This window comes from Mustela lutreola, chromosome 2 (assembly GCF_030435805.1).
Source record: "Mustela lutreola isolate mMusLut2 chromosome 2, mMusLut2.pri, whole genome shotgun sequence".
Classification (NCBI taxonomy): domain Eukaryota; kingdom Metazoa; phylum Chordata; class Mammalia; order Carnivora; family Mustelidae; genus Mustela; species Mustela lutreola.
In genome coordinates, this window is record NC_081291.1 from 54,323,514 (window position 1) to 54,343,134 (window position 19,621).

Genomic DNA, 19,621 nt, shown 5'->3' on the forward strand with positions numbered 1-19,621 from the left:
GTGTTAGAACTGTGCAATTTGAATCAGGTGCCCTGAAGCCGTATGTTAATGAGGAAGACTACTCCCCCACCCTTGAACCCACATTGCAACAATATAGTAAGGTAGCGCATTGGCCTTTCTTGTCTTTCAGTTATAAAAGCCATGCATGTTCATAAAAATGTCAAGCAATTTACAGGAATCTAATGGGTAAAAAGTAAAAATTCCCCTGTCCCACTCCATCTCCAGAGGTAAACACAGGGTGGCATGTTGTTCTGTCTCACGGGGATCTTGTCTCTTTGGGGAACTCTTCTTAGATGAGAACAAGTTCTAGTTTTTGTGTTTTCCACCCATGATAAGTTCAGGTTGAGATTGGTAGCCTGCTTCCTCCCCACCTCACCCCCATCCATAGCCAGTGCATTACTGGAGGCTTCTTTTTTTTTTTTTTAAGTAACCTCTACCCACAGCAGGGGGCTTGAACTCACAACCCTGAGCTCAAGAGTCACATGCTGTACCAACTGAGGCAGCCAGATCCCCCAACTTGGGAGCATTTTTTAAATAGCTTTATTGAGGTATAATTTAGTGCCATAAAAATTCACTCATTGTAAATGCGTAATTCAATGATTGTAAATTCATAGAGTTGTGCAATCACCATTACGGTCTAGTTGTGGAGCATTCCCATCACCACAAAAAGTTCCCTTGTACCATTGCAGTTAATCGCTGCTCCCACTTCCAGCCCATGTCACCCATTGATCTACTTCCTCTCTAAAATGGCTTTTCTAAACATTTTTATACAAAATACATATGCTGTAGCCACCTTCTCACAGTGGGATACAGCAGGTGGCATTGATCCTTATGAAATGGGGCTCTAGGCCAAGGCCCTGCCTCTGCCTATCTCATTGCCTTAAGCTTACCAAACCCAGACTGAAATCATTAGGTTAAGACACATAAGGTGTACTGAAAACTTACTAGAACTCTTCAAACAATCAGAGATAAATGCTAAGATCTTCATTTGTAATCATTAAATAATCAGAAGGAAAATATAAAGCTTAGAAAAATAGAATGAATCTCTTGTTAACTCAAATAGTTATTTTCCATCAGCTATAAAAATGGTAACTACACATGAACTAACTTTGTTTTCTCTTTTCCTGGAAGGGTTATTTTGGAAAAGGTATCCTGTCTAGAAGCCGTCCAAACTTCACAATTTCAGATCCTAAGCTCATTGCTAAGTGGAAAGGTAAACGTACCTCATTCAGTTCATTTGGCAAATTATTTTTTTCCTCTTTGATCTTACACTTTGATTACATAGGAAAATTCTCTGGAGAAGACATAACATGCACAGTGGCAATTTTACTGCTAAAACTAGCAACTATAATAATTCTGATCAAGGTGAAAGGATTCTGATGATTGGTGAAAATGAGTTTTAACTAATTTCTGGAGTTATCAAAAGTGTTATTCAGGTTTTTCTGTTGGTAAATATTGACTAGCAGGGTACTGTGCACTCAGAAGGTACTAGTAGTTTAAGTACCTCTTCACCTATATGCAAAATGAGCTTTATATTTTTTATTTCTAGCATTAGAATTTAAACAATAACCATAACATTAATGAATTTGTTAAAACATTAACTAATGTGTGTAGTTCTTACTTGCTTGACTCGCCTTCTTTTAACTTAAAAATCTTTTACCTTAGTGTGTTTGTCCAAGGAAGTCTCAAGGTGATTACATAACCAATGCCAGCATATAAAAACATAATTGGGGTTTTTTTGTAAGAAAAAATACAAATTAAACCTGCACTAAGATACCATTTTAACAATCAGATTGGCAAAAATCCAAAAGTTTGACCATATTCTTCTTGGGGAGGCCCAGAGAAACATTCTTCACGCATCGCTGGTGGGAATGCAGGTGGTACAACTGTCACAGAGGGGAATTTAGCAATGGCTGCCAAAATGATTTATGCATATGCCTCCCCCCCAATCTTCGTCTCCCCCTAACCCCTAGCCACTCTAATATGTTCACTGTGCCTCGGAGGTTGCCCATTCTAGATACTTCATTGTACCTGGAATCATACATTGTGAAGCCATGTTGTAGCGTTATCAGAACTTATCCTGAATAGTATCCCATTGTATGGGTATTCCATGTTTTGTTTATCCACTCATCCAAAGATGAGCATTTTGGGGTGTTCCCACGTTGGGTCTGTTATGAATAGGGCTGCTGTGAATGTTCATATACAGGGGTGTGTGTGTGTGTGTGTGTGTGTGAACATATATTTTCATTTCTCCTGGACATATACCTAGGAGTGAGTGTGTGTGTGTGTGTACATATATTTTCATTTCTCCTGGGCATATACCTAGGAGTGAACTTGCTGGCTCTTATGATAGTTCTGTTTTCATTTTTTAGCAAATGGCAAACAGTTTTCCACAATATCTTCCCCCTGTTATATTCCCACTAGCAATACACAAAGTTCCTAATTCTATCGCTTGTTATCTTCTGGGTTTTGAATTTTTTTTTTTTTTTTTTTGGTCTGTTTTTTGTGATAGCCATCTTGGTGAGTGTGAAGTGATAAAATTTTTTAATGTTAATAAAGTCCAGTGTATATGTTTTTTTCTTTCATTACTTATGGTTTTGGTGTCATATTTAGGAAGCCATTGCCAAATCCAAGCTGATACAGATTCTCCCCTGTGTTTTCTTCTAAGAGTTTTATATTTTCAGCTCTTAAATTTAGGTCTCTGATCCACTTTGAGTTAATTTTTATGTGTGATATAAAGTAGGGGTCCAGTGTTTCGCCTGTGGATATCTAGCATTTACTTTTTTTTTTTTTAAGATTTTATTTATTTATTTGACAGAGAGAGATCACAAGTAGGCAGAGAGGCACGCAGAGAGAAAGGGGGAAACAGGCTCCCCACTGAGCAGAGAGCCTGATGTGGTGCTCCATCCCAGGACCCTGAGACCATGACCTAAGCCAAAGGCAGAGGCTTAACCCACTGAGCCACCCAGGCGCCCCTCCAGCATTTACTTTTAACCCAGCAATTCCATTTCTAGGAATTTTTCTGAAAGATAGACTGGCAAAAATATGAAAAGAAATTGCACGAGGCTATTCATTGCAAACTGTTTCTTATATTAAAGACTGGATAAGACCCAAATGTCCGGTATGAGGGGACTGGTCAATTAACACTGTACTGCATTCATACAATGAAGTACCATGGAACTGAGCTAAGAATGAAGGATAACTGGGATGTGTTCCTAAGCAAAGAAGGCACAGTAAGGGGGAATCTGCGTAGTGTGCCATGGTTTATCTGAAGGTGGGGGGATATAAATATATTTTTGAAATTTAAGGAAGGATAAATCATGGATTCTTTTTAATGCCTATGGTGGAGGGACAGAACAGGATGGAGAAAGAGGTCCAACTTTATAGATTTGACTTTGGAACCTTGTAAATGTGTTACATGATTACAAAACAAAGTTAAATTTTTAAAAGTAATTTTTAGGGGCTTCTGGGTGGCTCAGTGGGTTAAGCCACTGCCTTCGGCTCGGTCATGATCTCAGGGTCCTGGGATCAAGCCCCACATCGGGCTCTCTGCTCTGTGGGGAGCCTGCCTCCTCCTCTCTTCCTGCCTCTCTGCCTACTTGTGATCTCTGTCTGTCAAATATATAAATAAAATCTTTAAAAAAAAAAAAAAGTAATTTTTTAAAAAAGCGGAATCTATATATCAAGTTGGTGGTATAGCCATGGAAGAAAACTATATTGAGTGACTATAGAACATGGTGACTTGAGGTTCAATCCTAATAGCATAGACTTTGTGTCAGTTCTCTCTTGGCACAGTGTTATTTAATCATTGGCTTTCAGCAGCATCCAAATTGCTGACAAGTTTGCTAGGTAGGTGTGCTGATCTTGGCTGCATATACTTCTCCATCTGGTTAGTTATAGAGATCAGCTGGCTACTCTGATGGATTTAGTCCAATAATGGATCGAGCTGGACTTACTAGTGTCTGGCGGTCTGTTGGTCGGCTGTCAGCTGGTCTAGGATGGTCTCAACTGGGATGAGGGGCGGGGGGCACCATAATGTCATCCTTTTAGCAGACTAGCCAGGCGTGTTCTCATGGTCATGGTGGAGGGTCACAAGCAAGCCCCAGCATGCCGGTGCTTTTTGGACCTCTCCTCATGGCATGTTTGCTGTTACTCCAACTTGTCTAGAGTCAACGTGTTTGGCAGGTGGAAGATCTGAAGAACTGGGACCATCAGTGCAATCAACCTGCCCTATACTCTAAAGAAAGGAAGAGTTGCAAAATAATCTTCACATTATTTTCAGCAATTATTTTACAGGTGATAGCAATCATACAACCGACTGTTGTATGGGTATTGTTTAGAAAAGCACATGATTAATTATGTTGGTATGGTTGAGAGCCAGGATTTTCACAATAAACATCTGTACCAGGAAGCAAAGAAGATTATCAAAAAGTGCTAGGCTTGTTTCAAAGGAGGCTCCCCAGACCAAAGAGGGAAACATTTGAACATCAATGAGAATAATGCTATAGGGGCACCTGGGTGGCTTAGTCAGTTTAGTGTCCAACACTTGATTGCGGTTCAGGCTGTGATTTCAGGGTCGTGAGACTGAGCCCCACATCAGGCTCTGTGCTAAGCATGGAGCCTGCTTCAGATTCTCTCTCTCTCTTTCTCTTGCTAAAAACAAACAAAAAGAATTAATACTATAATTTGTTTTAAAATCCAGTCATCGGTAATAATACCTCAAAAAAAACGCTTGAATCTTTTAATTTTTGCTAGTACATACTGATACATTCCAGGAGAAATTCACAGTTCACTTGTGGAGGATTCACCATTTTGGAAATTCGTAAACATGGACTGGTTCTTGAGGTCACTAAGTAGTGAGGGATTTCTCTCTATAGAAGATTCCTGCTTATAAACAAGAAATAATGGGATTAGAATAGCACCATTTTGCATCCTCTTATAAAACATTGATCACCAGTGGTGTTGATGACATACAAAGAGACAACACATTTTTTTGTCTTGTGAGGGAAACACACAGCACCACCCATGAAGTAGGCTGCCCAAAATACTGAGCCTGAATCTGGTCAAGCCACCAGTTGCATCGATTTGCGGGAAACAGGGTCAAAGAATGCGTTAATTAAGCCAGTGCTGCTCAAAGTACTCCAGTGTCAAGACCTTTGCAACAGAATGGAAATAGATCCCCTACTATTTAGCTGTTTACCTATGGCTTCCCTCTCTGTGAAAAGCAGGCTGTGAAGACAAGGGGAGCTGAACTAAGCGATGTGTTGAGTGAGGCAGTTGCTTAAAGGTTGGTGCAGGCTCTTCTTGGACAGTCCATGAGTAATTCAAGAACAGTACTGGGCCTGCGACCTTTGATGAGCCACCGTGTTTACAGCACAGTAGGGACGTGATCCTCTGAGGCCAGACCAGGGGGAAGCTGTATAGGACAGAAGACCCAATTGCTTCAGTAAGTGAATCACAGGGAAGAAAAACATGTGGGGTCACGTATATTAGAATCAACTTCAGATTTACCAGTCAGTTGCAACGTATAGGCCTTAGATGGATTTTGAGTCCAATTTTCAAAAATTGTGACAGTTCATAGATTTTGGATGAGGCTAAGGAATTAATAGTAATTTTTAAAAGTAACAATGGTATTGCAATTATTTTTCCAATTTTTATAATTTTTTTAAGTAAGCTCTATGCACATGTGGGACTTGAACTTACAGCCTCAAGTTCGAGTCACATGCTCCACCAACTGAGCCAGCCAACGCCCCCAATTTTTTTATACAAGGTTTTTTGGATTTTTTTTAAGTCTTTAGAGAAATATATAAGCACTACTTAGAGATGCTGTGATAGGATGTAAGGGATCTTTTTCAGAATAATCTGGAGACAGGAGAATGAACAGAAGAACAAATAAAGCAAGACTGGCCATGAGTTAATTGTTAAAGCTGAGGGATGGCAACATGGGAATTTATTATACTATTCTCCTTACTTTTGTATGTCTGAAAACTTTTTCACTTTTTCAAAAAGTGGGGGAAAAAATAGCAGAATGACCCCCACCATCAAGCTTCAGCATTACGAATATTTGGCCAGAAACCTAGAAGGCTTTCAAATAGTATGATGATCTTAACAGTTGAGAATCTTCTCCTGATCTGTGTAGTAACTGAATTTTAGACAGTAATAGAAATTTGAAGGAAAGGAATTTATGCCAAGGAATCATAAATGAAGCTTGTGGACTGCCTTGAAGAAGTAAATCTCAAATGTCCATTTTAGGAGGGTCTTCAAATTCTGGCTTCAGCCTCATCTTCCACCCTCTCTCTGCACTCTTTTCTACTTGTTGGCACTATAGCCACCTTGGGCTGCTTGCCATTCCATGGACCTGCCATGCATTTACTCTTTCAGCCTCTGCATGGCTTCCCCTGCCTCCTTCCCTCTGGTCTGCCTGGTGAACCCTCATTCACTCTTCAGAGCAGCTCAGCTACTCCTCCTCCTTGGTGTTTTTTACTAAGCCTTTCAGGTAAAGTGAGCTACTCCCTTTATACTCCTTTTACTCCTCAGCTTGGGTTACAATCAGTCATTTCTGGTCTGTCTCCCCAACTGGGCTGTATCTCAAGAAAAGAGGATTTATTTTCTTACTTCTGTGTCTCCAGTGCTGGACACATGGATGACTATCAGTAATGCATGCTAAATTGTCATTTTTATTAAATTTACCAGAGGAGGGAGGTCATGACACAGCAAAAACTGACAAATTCCTAAGGAGGTAGGAGTATGTGAACTCCTAGTGTTTTTAAAGCTGATGATCATCTATTCCAAGCCTTTAATGCCCTGGGCAGAAGGCTGAGTTTGGGTAAGGAGAAACGATTTGCCCAAGGCAGAGTGGAGGAGGATGAGGACTAAAACCCACACCATCAGGTGATCAGTAAATAATACCGAAGGTGGAAAGGCTCAACCAGCCAGATGCCCAGAGCTACAACCCAGAACTCCCAGGTCCACACCCAGCACCAACACTGCCATGAAATTCACTTCATCAACCCTTTTTGTAGGTACATGTGGGGAGCTTTGACTGAAGATGCCTTATGAAGCACGGGAAAATGGCAAAGTACGTAACTTTAGTGCCTCGATATTTTCATCCAAAAGTTCAGAGGTGGCAGAGGGGTTTCCTCTTGCATGCCATTGCTGCTGCGCTGCAGTGTTGAGAAGGATTTCAGGGTCACATCTGGGCACAGCAAGAGCACTGTGATCAATCAGCACTGCCTTCCAGTGGGTTCAGGGAATGATGGCATATAAAGCATGCCATTGCTGGTTGAGCAAGATTAGCCTTCTAAATGTGTGATTTTGTGATTCTTGAAATTCTCTTTGTTTTTCTGGATTTTCAATGTATTTTTTACCTTTAGGAAAATTGTCTGAACAGACTTTTTTGTTGTTACAGATATGAAGACAGACATGCCTATAATCACGTCAAAGAAGTAAGTCATGATGGCCTTGGCTTAAGTCAGATCTGTTTGTAGATAGCCTTTCCAGTGTGGTAGGTCACGCCTTGTTTTTTTGTTTTTTGTTTTTTGTTTTTCTTTTTTTTGGTAGTAGGTGTGTCCTTGAAAATTATGTCTGAACTTAATGTGGATCAAATCATATTTGAAATGCACTAAGTTAATTTTTTTAAATAATGCTAATCCAAATCCTTTGCCACTTCCAAAATATGAACAAGTGTCCTCTACTGTGTATGTCTTTAAGTGCTAGGATGTTTACACTTAGGTCTAGAACTAACCTCTCCCTATCCTCTTTCCTCACTCTACACTTGCAGGGTGAGAGAAAGGCTTCCATGGAGGCTCTTCCTCATCTACTCATACAATCCCAATTCCTTCCTCTGGCTTTTCTTTACGCTCTCCCATTTTTCGGAACTTCTCTTCTTGACCCCCCCCCCCCCCCCCAAGCAAGCACGCTGCCTGTCACTCTCTTGGAGGTTTTCTTGTCACCACCACCCTCCCTTCGTGGGGCTGGTTCTTCCAGCTCCCACACAGTCCGCCTTGGCGCCCCTCGCTGTGCCGGCTGTCATACACCTGGATTTAGACTGTCAGTTCCTGGAGAGCAGGAACCAGGCCTGCTTCCTCTCTGCAGCCCCAACACAGAGTGGTCCCTTGGTGGGATTTTGTGGACTAAACGTTCATGCATTTAAATCCTCATTGTCCCTGAGAGGCAGCTCCAGTGGTGACTCTTCTGTAAGCCTTCTAAAAATATTGAAGCCCCAGTGGTTTTTCTTTTTGCTTCTAGCACATACTGGCAGAATCTGACAGCTCCTATTCAGTTGTGTGCTCGGTAACCCGTAGCCAGGGACAGTGACCCCAGGGAGATCTCAGTGGCTGCTGTGGCTATACCTGCAGGCTGGGTGTGGGGGTAGGGTTCCAGTCTGGGAGGGGCCTGCTAAGAACCTGGCAAAGCCCCCATCCCAGGAGCAGCTGCAGGAAAGCTGCTGTGGTCAACCCTAGGACTCAGAGCAGAAGCCTGCCCCTCAGAACTGCATCCTGGGGGCGCCTGGGTGGCTCAGTGAGTTGAGCCTCTGCCTTCGGCTCAGGTCATGATTGAGGGTCCTGGGATCGAGCCCCGAATCGGGCTCTCTGCTCAGCGGGAGCCTGCTTCCCCCTCTCTCTCTGCCTGCCTCTCTGCCTGCTTGTGCTTGTGATTTATTCAAATAAATAAATAAAATCTTTAAAAAAAAAAAAAAAACTGCATCCTGATTGGGCTGGCAGTCAAGCCAGTTTGAGTATGTGAAGTTCTGGGTGGGGGAGATTGTCACCCGGCTGAAGTTATCCCTTTGTCAGCTCTGCAGTAATAACATTCCAAGCATTTTATTGATCCTTGTATAGTTCCCTAGGGCTACCATAGCTCAAAAGAACAGAAATTTAGTCACATACCTCTGGAGACCAGGAGTCTAAAATCAGCATATCAGCTGGGCTGTGCTCCTTCAGAAGGCTATAAAGGAGGATCCTCCCATCTTCCATGCCTGGTGTGAACCTCAGGTGGTAGCCAGCAATCTTTGCCATTCCTTGGCTTATGGATGCATCTCTTTAGGCTCTTCCACCATTCTCACATGGAGCTCTCCCTTGTGTATGTCTACGTGTCTCTGTCCAAATTTCCCTCTTCTTTCCTACAAGGAAGCTAGCCAGTATGACTTCATCTTAACTTGGTTACATCTGCAAAGACAGTGTTTCCAGAGAAGGTCAGATTCACAGGTGCCAGGGGTTAGGACTTAACCATATCTGACATTTCTGCAGAAAATTATGGCCCCCCATCACTTGATTAATTATTTGGCCATAATAATTGCAGTCAAAATCTAAATTATTAAATATTAAAATAACTGGGTTCATTTTTATATTTTTACGTTAATTTTTCAGCTTAAGTGCTTGTTGTAATTGTTTCTTTACTCTTCCCTCTAAACTCTGATTCCCTTTCTCAAGTGAATTCACTCTGATTGGCTCTTTCCCAACATAGTTGTCCATGGGTGATGAGAACCTTCCTGTAATCCTCTCTGGAGGTGAGTATCCAGACCCTTGGATGATGCCCTAGGGGACTGAAATATATAGGTTGTGTCCTCGAAGGGCCAGTCGTGAGGGAGGTGTTGCCCCCCCCCCATTTGTAGTCCTCTGTTCAGCTAGTGTTTACTGCAGGTGCCTGAGTGTTGGGTGTCGGGTAGGTGCTACAGATACAAGAGGAGGAAAAAATTTCATCCCTATTCTCAAGGGATTTACCATCAAGTGGGAGCAGAAGAGAAGTAAATGACTGGACTGTTCTGTAATAAACATTGCAGGGAGGTATTACTATGATCACTGTCATAGCTAACAGGTACCGGCTCTCTAACAGTGCTAGCTATCAGTCTGGATGCTTTACTTGACCATCTCAGTTCATCTTCTTGAGAAGTCTTTGAGGTAGGCATAGTCATTTCCATCTTATTGTATCAGCTCAGACAAGGCAGTTCAGCTTCAGAGCCTACAAGACATTGACACAGGAGAACAATAACGTCGTACATGCTGGCGTTTCTTGGTCATATTCCATAAATGAGGTCCTGTGCTGATAACACATTTTAGACTGTCCCCTAAAGTCCTCTCATCTCCCCTAGAGGTAGGTCCTGTTATCTGACAGGTGAGGAAACGCAACCAGAGGTTACATAACTTGTGTAAGGGCAGTACTTGGACCCAAGCAGACTGCCTCAAAACTGTTTTGCTGTGAATTTCCAATGGCAGATAGGCATTCATCTGTAAGTGGGGAAGGGGGGCATTCACCGTGCCAGTGGAAGAGTATGTTCAAGGCCATAGAGACAGAAGAAGCAGAGGCGTATTCAGATGCTACACCCTTGTGCGGTCGGGTAGCCCTGAAATGGCTTTTCACCAGTCTCTTCACTGCTGCTAATCATAGCTGCCACCTTTTCCCCCTGCCACTCTCTCCCTTATGTCGCCTGACTTTTACTTTTCTCTTCCTGCTGCTTCTCCAGCAGCGTCCAGGGTTAATCGCAGCAGGACTTGGCTTTTTCAGGCATTGTCAGCCAATGAGAGGACACCTGCTCTGTGACTCATATGCCATATGTCTTAGTCATTTGTGTATCTGGCTGTTTGCATCACCAGTCTTTCTCAGAGGCTTTCTCCCACATGCTTTTGCAGCCACGCTCTCATTTGAGCTTCCACAAAATGAGCATCTGAGGTCATAATGAGGCAGGAATGCAGGTGTGATTCTGCTTTTTTGCAGAAGAGCAAAAAGTTATAGGGGCGTTAAGTGCTTTAGCTCGGAATCACATGAAAGAGCCAACTCCCGAACCCAGATCTGGTGCAGCACTTGTCCCCACAGAGCTGTCCTGCTCTCAAAAAGCAAGGTGTACACTTCCATTCATTAAAAATGTTATTTGTGTTTTGTAATGTATATGTATAAGTCAAAATGATTTTATTTTTCAAGTCTCCCCCTAAAAAGCCCACAAGCATATAGTAACAAATATTTATAGAGTACTTACTGTGTGCTGAGCATTGCCCATGTCTTGTCTCCTTTAGTCCTTGCAACAAATCCATCATGTCAGTACGGTTTACTCCTGGTTTACAGAGTAGGAGCTGAGCCTTTTAAGGGTCGGGTAGCTAGTACAGGAACATGATGGAATGAGAGTTTGAACTTGTATCTGCCTTGACCACCCTATTGCAGAGATCAGAGCCTCTCTCCTTCTCTCTGTGCTTTTTCTCTCTCTCTCAAGTTCAGATCTTTTGCTCAAAGGGGCAATAGTTGAACCTTTCATCAGTGGTTCTTTCACATATTTTAAGTCAAGGAATTTGATGAAAGTTGGGGATCCCTTCCCCAGAAAGATATGTTGACACAAAAATCTGTGTTCAAATAAAAAGATTCATAAATCCACAAAGCCTATCAAGCCAGTACTATAGGTGGCATGAAGAGCAAAGATTCTTTTTGAGATCTCTCAATTGAAAGTTCTTTTAACTGTATGCAACAGCGGCCATACTTTTCATACAGGTGAGAAGACACCCTGCCATTGTATGAGCAACTACATTTTTTATTCTGATTATTAAAAGTAATACATAACCCCTTTTTGCAGTAGTTGTCTCATTACCCCTACTTACAGGTGGGGGAACAACCACAGAGAAGTTAAGTAATAGGCTTTGTCTACCTGCTTCTTCTTAGATGTAGGTGTAGCCTTTCTAGGTTTTACTCTTTAAATCTAAGATACAGTTCCCAGTATATAGGAAGGCGTACTCATCCCTATGTAGGATAGACAGGGTGTGGACAGCTTGGCGATTCCTCTGAGGAATCAGGGTTAAGCAGCCACAAATCTTAAAATATAGCAGAGGCCAACTTCCTTGTTCAGTTGCGTATGAGATGCCACAGTTTAGAAACTGTGACATATTCAGCCATCTATACGCAAAGCAAAATACTTAAGGTGAAGAGTAAAATTACCTCTGGTCTTCCCACAAACCGTGTGGTCGTAAGTGGCTTCCAGGCCAACGGTTGTAGGTAGAGGCAAAAAGTGCTTGAGTTAGGGCACCTGGGTGGCTCAGATGGTTAAGCATCTACCTTCAGCTCAGGTCATGGTCCCAGGGTCCTGGGATCAAGGCCCGCATAGGGCTCCCAGCTTACCTGGGAATATGCTTCTCCCTCTTCCTCTGTTCCCCGGCTTGTGCTTTTTCACTGTCAAATAAATAAAATCTAGGAAAAAAAAGAAAAGAAAATAGTGCTTGAGTTTCGCATTGCCTTTAGCTCCTGCTGATGAGATTTCCAGTATGGCAGCCTGACTCTGCATGGAGGCATTGCAGTGGGATCATCAGGCCAGGGGTCTCACTGGGGCAGAACGCTATTGTCTTACCTGTGATTTTTTATAACATGGAAAGTGTTCGGGGTTGCCTTTACATTTGAGGAACGAAGCAGATATTCCTCATCAAACAGTACTTCAAAAGTTATTATGAGAGAAAGTGCCCTTTCTGCTAGGATGCTTGGCCATATGTATCCTTTCGTGCCATATGCAGTGAGGACCTTAGTAGGTACTGTGAAAAATATTTATTGAAGTTCTCATTTTGCATTCCAGTGCCGAGCAAAGATTCTGTATACTGTGAGTGGGATGTTTTTCTGAAAATGTTGTGATATCCAAAATTGAGAATAATGTAAAGGAAATCCTGAGAGAACATAGCCATATTCTCTTTGTAGTCACCTTAATCATTTGGCCAACCAGTTTTAAATTACATAAATATTCATACTTGGTCAAACTGGAGTCAAGTTTTTTTTCAAAGTAAGAAAATTAAATGAAGCTCTAATAAAAACAAAAGTAACACATGCTTATTGCAGAACAGTTAGAAAACACACACCAAAAAAAAGTATAAAGAAAACATTTACCTATAGCCCTCTACTGAGAAAAACTGCTATAAACGCTTTGACATGCTATGAACCCATCTCTTCTGCATGCCACGTTGTGCTTTGAATATTGAAATTCAGGTGCTACTAACAGTATTTGCATCTTCCAGGTATCAGCATCGTGTGGAGTGGGCCGCAGAGCTCATGCGAGGACAAGGGCAGGAGGAGAGTACTGTACAGACAACCCTCCAGGATTACACAAAACCACTCGAGCATCCTGGTATAAAAAGGAAAGAAGTTCAAAGGCACGATGAGAACTCTGAAACGATTTCCAAAATGGAAGTTACCACAGATAGAGAGGAACCCTCTGTGATGAATGGGGACTCGGAAAAGTCGGTTGGCATGGACGATCCCTGCAAGCCATCAGGCAGCCTGCAGCAGGGCCCTGGGCCTGACCCGTTCGCTCCCAACGGCATGGGTGAACCTGTGGCGGAGGTGGCCAAGCCACAGCACCACCCCCTGCCCCGAGTTCCTTGTGGCAAAGAAGGTGTCCTCCTCCTCCTGCCTGACACTCAGCCTGGAGATGGGAGCCAGCCCACAGGTCCCCTCTGTGCCAGCGAGAGGGTGCCTGGTGATGAGTACGTGCTGGTGGAGGAAGATGTGTATGATGAGAGCGAGAAGGAATGTGCCCCAAGTGAAGAAGTAAGTATGGCCGGCCTTTGAACAACAGGGGTTCAGACTGCATGAACCCACTTATACACACAAGGATTGGTGTGCAGGCTTTTGTTTTTTTGGGTTTTGGTTTTGCTTTTTTTGATAAATACAGTACAATACTGTAAATGTATTTTCTCTGCCATATGACTTTTTAAAGTATTTTTTTCCTCTAGCTTTATTATAAGAATGCAGCATATAACACATATATAAAATACACAATAATCAGCCATTTATAATTATTGGTAAGGCTTCCAGTCAACAGTAGGCTATTAGTAGTTAATTTTGGGGGGAGTCAGAGATTATATGTAGATTTTCTGTGGCTGAAGTCAGCTCCCCTAGCCCCTGTGTTGTCCAAAGATCAACTGAAGAAGAAAATTACTCCCTAAGTTTCTGGCCCATCGCAGATGAGGGCTAACCAGGATGCCCCTTACTCAGAAATGGTAGAAGGCCCATATTAAGTGCCCAGGGCATGTGGGAGGTGGTGAGACCCTCTGGGAGAACTAGCAGGCACTGGATCCCAGCCCTGGTGGCCCAGTAGCTATGAATGTTATTTCTCCTAAAACCTCAAAGTTTGTGAATAACTTAACTTAAAAAAAAAAGAAAGTGCAAATTAAAGCATATATAATAATATTCTTTCCCTTGGGTGGGAAAAAAAGAAGTGCTGTAGTAATTACACATAGTCTTGAGTGCAGCTGTGGTGCAGGGAGTCTCGGGTATGGAGGAGGTCAGCCAGCACAGGAAAAACACTGGAAAGCTCAAGAGCACACACCCCCGCCCCCTACCGAGGGATGCATAGTCAGAGTCGGTTGCCCTAGAATTATCTGTAATAGCTAAAATGAGCAAATCTAATGGCTAAGTTGTATGTGAAACACCTGTTTGAAGAAATATTATCTAGCCTTTAGAATAGGGTTAATGGAGCCTGATAAGCTAGGCCCACCCTTCTGAGTTGCAAGTGGGTGAAAAGAAGTACTTAAATTTGACCAAGGAAAGGATCACAACCATGGGAAAATTTCGTGGAGAACATAGAGAGGAAGCAAATCAAAATGTTAATAATAGAAACCTAAAACTTCTTTTTCCACATCATAATTAAAAATATTTTTAACAGTATCAATCAAATAAATGTAAATCTGTGAAAATTGTAAGAAAAATGTTTTAAAATGCAATCCGCTCTATGTAATATGTAGTGCTTCTGTTTGTTTATTTCTTTTCAGTTGGCACCAAAAAGGAGATTAGTATGCAGAAGAAATCCATATAGGATCTTGGAGTATTTGCAGCTTAGCTTAGAAGAGGTATGTTTCCTGCATGTTACCTTTTCAGCTCTTGGTCTCAGGGCCTGGACAACCTCTAATGGGGTCCACTTGTAAATTCAATTCTGTATATAACTCAGGAACTATATAATTCAGTAACTGAGTATGCAGTAACTGAACATTACAAATAGGTATTGACATAACCATAGGCACCTTCCAAAGTAGGTCTGCCTAAACTTCACTCCTTAACCTTCATTTCATCAGGTCTAAGAAGGGGTCCTTCCTATATCATGAGATACAGCTTATATACCATACTATTCACCCATTTAAAGTGTACAGTTCATGGTTTTTAGTGTTTCATAGTTTCACCAGCTTTTAATAAGCCAAGGTGCGTGCTTCAAGTCATGTCGTGGCTGCTAATTATATAAATGGATACTAGATATTTCCTTCTGCAGAATTACTAATACATGTCTCTTAATGGAATAGCTACATTCCCAAAAGTTAGCTAAAAGTGACTTTCTAAAAACTGCATCATAAATTTTCCCTCTTATTTGGAGTTCCTCTATCCTGTGTTCATTTGTTCAGTCCCTCCTCCTTGGCTTATGTTTACATTGTGCACAGAAATGTCCTTTTTGCCCTGGAGAACTGTACCCCTTCCTCAATCTCATGTGCTTCCTCTCCCAGAATGCTCCTGCTTGTCTTGGATGGCTCCCGCAGTCACTAGCACTGTTCTTGGTGGAGATGCAGGTCTCAGGAAGTGCTTGTTGAATGTGGCCACATTGGTAACTTTGTGGGTGCATTCTCAGAGAAGTAGTTGTATCTCCATGTTTTCTGGATTTCCTTGTCTGTACTTCCTTCCTTGCAATGAGACCAAACAGACTGTGGGACCCAGAAATGATATTTGGAATTATTTACTACATCTCCTTTTTCTACAAATGCACCAGCTGAATCTGTTGTAGAAGACAGTAACCACTAGCCACGTGTGACTATTTAATTTAAAAGTGAACAAAATGCAGAATTCTGTTTCTCAGTTGTGCCAGCTACATTTCACTCAGCAGCGACAGGTGGATAGTGGTGACTGTATTGGACAGCACAGGTGTAGAACATCATCATCATAGGAAGTTCTGCTGGACAACACTGTAGATTCCCCTTCTCTAGGTGCTTGAGCTCTCTGGGCCTTGATTTCTTCTCAGTATAATGAGCGTTATGTAGTGCCTTGTTCATAAGATCTTCTGGGAATTAACTACCCCATGTAATGGGCCCAGCACAGTGCCTGATACATAGTAAGTGCTCAGTAAGCATTAGTGTCTGCTTTTCTTGTTGTTATCATTATTATTAAATTACTTGTAAAAGCTATTAAGTAGCTAGTTAGAACCTTTTCTTTTGCAATCAGTATTTTGCAAAAATGTTCAATGGGTACTTACTCTGTGCCGAGCACTGGGCTAAGTACTAACAATACAGAAATAAACAGAATATGGCTCTGGTCCTAAAGATGGCCCAGAAATAATTACATTCCATGTGGTCTGTGGATTGTGCCAGTGTTGCTCCTCTGGTATCCTTGTACCCAATGTCTGATGTCTATCAAGTGCTTAATCATTTTATTTGTTAAATGGGGGCATTCAGGGTGTGGAATTTGCACAGAAACTGGTGGAGTCCAAAAGGACGTGAACTAGCTGGAAAGCCTTCATGGAGTTGGTGATATCTATAGATGTGAAAAGATAAATAGTGTATTGCCATTTGGACACTAGACAGCGTAGACTCCTTCATGCAGCTCAGCCCTGGATGGCAACACAGAAGGGCTAGATCATGAGGGCATATCTATAAGTATCAACCAGGGTTCTGACCCGGTCTTGGCGGTGCTGGGGCACTGCAGTGGCCATGTCAGGGAAGGGCAGGTACTGGAGCTGGCATTAGTGGGAGACTGCTGGAGGGCTGAGGAGGAGCCGGCCAGGATCTCAGCTCTGGGAGGCGGCAGCAATAGGCAGAGAGGGCATTTGGTGTCAGCCTCACTGTTCCAGGAGGTGACTGGTTGTGTTCCATGTGATGCTTTTTACTGACAATAAAAGGCGTCACTCTCTGCTGCTGTCTCCCAAACACTCCTGAACAAAGACAAGAGTAGTGGGAGGTAGATTAGGTTGCTGTGCATTCTTGGAAGCTGCTTGGTTCCTGAGGACATTCCACAGAGGTCTTGCAGTTTTCGGGGAATGTGCGATTAAACCTCGCTCTGCCTCAGTTCTGTTTTGGCAGATTGCCTCTGAAGGAATCACCTGTGTTTGGTGCACCACTTATACAGTTTAATGTGTTTCCATAAATGTCCATCAGGAGCACAGGCAGCCCTTCTCTGGTGATTCAGAGCAGTTTTTTTCTGGAGCTTGGGTATGATAATTCCACAGCTGACTTAAAGATCTGTTACTGAGAACTGTTTTTCCATTATAACACTTTGGGACCTAGCTAGATTTCGTGATGATATTAAAACTATCATTAAACTCTTCCCTCCACTTTGCTTTGATAGTAAAAGCTTACTAATGAGATCTCAAGGGACATAATCACCTACCTCCCCGGACTTCCCCAGTCTTCTGATGATTTAATTCCAAATAAAGCCAACTTAATTGAATTAAGATCCATTCCATCTGTAATAAGTGCCTATGAGCAGTTTGTGTACATTCATAAAAACCATTTATTTTAGGCCAATAAATATTAATGAGGCATTAATTATCAGTTCTTAGGAACATTTGTTTACTGATAATGGAAAGTTTCTGTAGAACTTAAATTCTAACAAATACTAAAATGAATTGAGCAGTTAGGTACTTTGCATAGACTTTAAAATTTTTATGAGACTTAATCTCATTAAATCTTTTTTTTTTTTTTTAAAGATTTTATTTATTTATTTGTCATAGAGAGAGAAGCGAGAGGAAGCACGGGCAGAGTGGCAGGCAGAGGGAGAAGCAGGCTCCCTGCCAAGCAAGGAGCCCGATGTGGGACTTGATCCCAGGACACTGGGATCATGACCTGAGCCGAAGGCAGCCGCTTAACCAACTGAGCCACCCAGGCGTCCCATCTCATTAAATCTTTAATAAGGCATTTTCAGCCCCATTTTGTCAGTGAGGTAGGAGAGCTTAAGTGATACTTGCAGGGGGCTTGCTGTTAATGAAGATTTCAGCCCAGCTCTGCCACATCCCACAGTTCATCTTCCCTGTTGTCCCGTTCTGAACTAAGAAGTGATGGCTGGGAGACATCGAAAAGAGAAGCCCTTGACTGTTGGAGAACCCAGGTTCATCTCCTCCGTATCAACTTCTGACCACCATTTGTGTGCATCCGAGAAACAGTGGTACTCTGCATTAGTGAGTGGTGTGCCACAGGAAGACCAAAGGTCAAAGTAAGATTATCAGACTCCTGGGAAGGCTGTCAGGTAGCTGCAAGGGGCTGTGGGGCATGCAGCATCCACGTGAGGAGAAAGGAGCTGGAGAGCCAGGCCTGCAGTGACTCCGGCAGTGTCATAAACCCGGGGTCGATTCTCTCTGCACAGGCACAGAGCAAACGCCATGTGTTAGGTGCTCTCCTGAGCCAGGGGAACGGCAAGCAGAGTTTCTGCTCTCACAGAGTTGACTTTCGAGCTGGAGAGGCGCATATAAGAAAGATCTTTTCAGACAAATGTGTTCTGGGACACCTGGGTGGCTCAGTGGGTTAAGCCTCTGCCTTCTGCTCAGGTCATGATCTCAGGGTTCTAGGATCGAGCCCCACACCAGGTTCTCTGCTCAGTGAGGAGCCTGTTTCCCCCCTCTCTCTGCCTGCCTCTCTGCCTACTTGTGATCTCTCTCTGTCAAATAAATAAATAAAATCTTCTTTTAAAAAAAAGGTGTGTTCTGAAGAAGATGATCAGGATGGGGGTTGCTTAACAAGGGCGGAGGGGAAGACCTCTCCAAGAAGTGACCTTTGCGTCTGGGGCAGAACGTGCCAGATACTGGAGTAGCACTTAAAAAGGTGAAGGCAGGAATGACCTTACTGTGTTCAGGGGCAGACATGGAGCCAACATGACCAGAAGGAGTAGTGGTCAGATGTCCAAGGGACTGGAGGCTGTGGGAAGCAACGTGCCTTGCCATAAAGCCATTTGGAGGGTTTTAGTCATGGGAGCCACGTGACCTTCATGTGGGGAAAAGATGGCTCCGCTACTATGGAGAATGCATGGAGCAGAAAGGCCTCTGAGAAGTCCAGGCAGGGAGTGGCAGCTGGGACCCAGAGAAGCAGGGTCACCTGCATCTTTAGAGAAGCTCTAGGTTTAGACCAGAGTGGACCTAAAGCGGTAGTTCTCAAGCCACTTTACTCTTAAAAATTATTGACAATCCCAGGAACATCTTTATGTGGGTTATATCTGTCACTGTTTGCCAAACTAAATTTTTAAAACACAATTTTGAAATTTGTTCTTTAATTCATTTTAAGATAATAATGATAAATCCTTTATATATTACATAAAATTTTATGGAAAAATAACTACATTCTTATAAAACAGAACAAATTCAGTGAGAAGAATGGCAGTTTTCCCCTTCTGCCAGTTGCTTGAAGGTCTGGCTTTATAGAAGTCAGCTGGATGCCCACATCTGCTTCTTTATTCAGACTGTGTGACACCACGTGTCTTAGCGCCTCTGGAGAGAATGAGCAGGAACAAGGCAAATAAAGTGTTCTTTTCATGAAGCAGTTTTGGCCTGGAGATCTCCTGAAAGGGTCTCGGGGACTCCAGGATCCCCAGACCACACTTTGAGAACCACTGTTGTAAAGAGAATTGGCATGAGATAGGAGAAAATGACAGGGGGTGGACTCAGGCAATTCCTGGGGATCACAGAGGTGTTTCCTTAGCAAAC

The 19,621-nt window shown here is 42.7% G+C and overlaps 1 protein-coding gene across 3 annotated transcripts in view; it reads left to right on the forward strand.

The window, feature by feature from the left end:
• TSEN2 (tRNA splicing endonuclease subunit 2) overlaps positions 1-19,621 on the forward strand; it is a 42,438-nt gene that overhangs the window by 5,831 nt on the left and 16,986 nt on the right. For all 3 annotated transcript variants that reach the window (XR_009350803.1, XR_009350804.1, XM_059161774.1), the window contains exons 3-6: positions 1,132-1,213; positions 7,409-7,445; positions 12,975-13,506; positions 14,730-14,807. Coding sequence is in view for 1 of the 3 variants with exons in the window: in XM_059161774.1 (XP_059017757.1) it covers positions 1,132-1,213; positions 7,409-7,445; positions 12,975-13,506; positions 14,730-14,807 (729 nt within the window). In the remaining 2 variants the exon portion in view is untranslated. The remainder of the gene's footprint in view (positions 1-1,131; positions 1,214-7,408; positions 7,446-12,974; positions 13,507-14,729; positions 14,808-19,621) is intronic.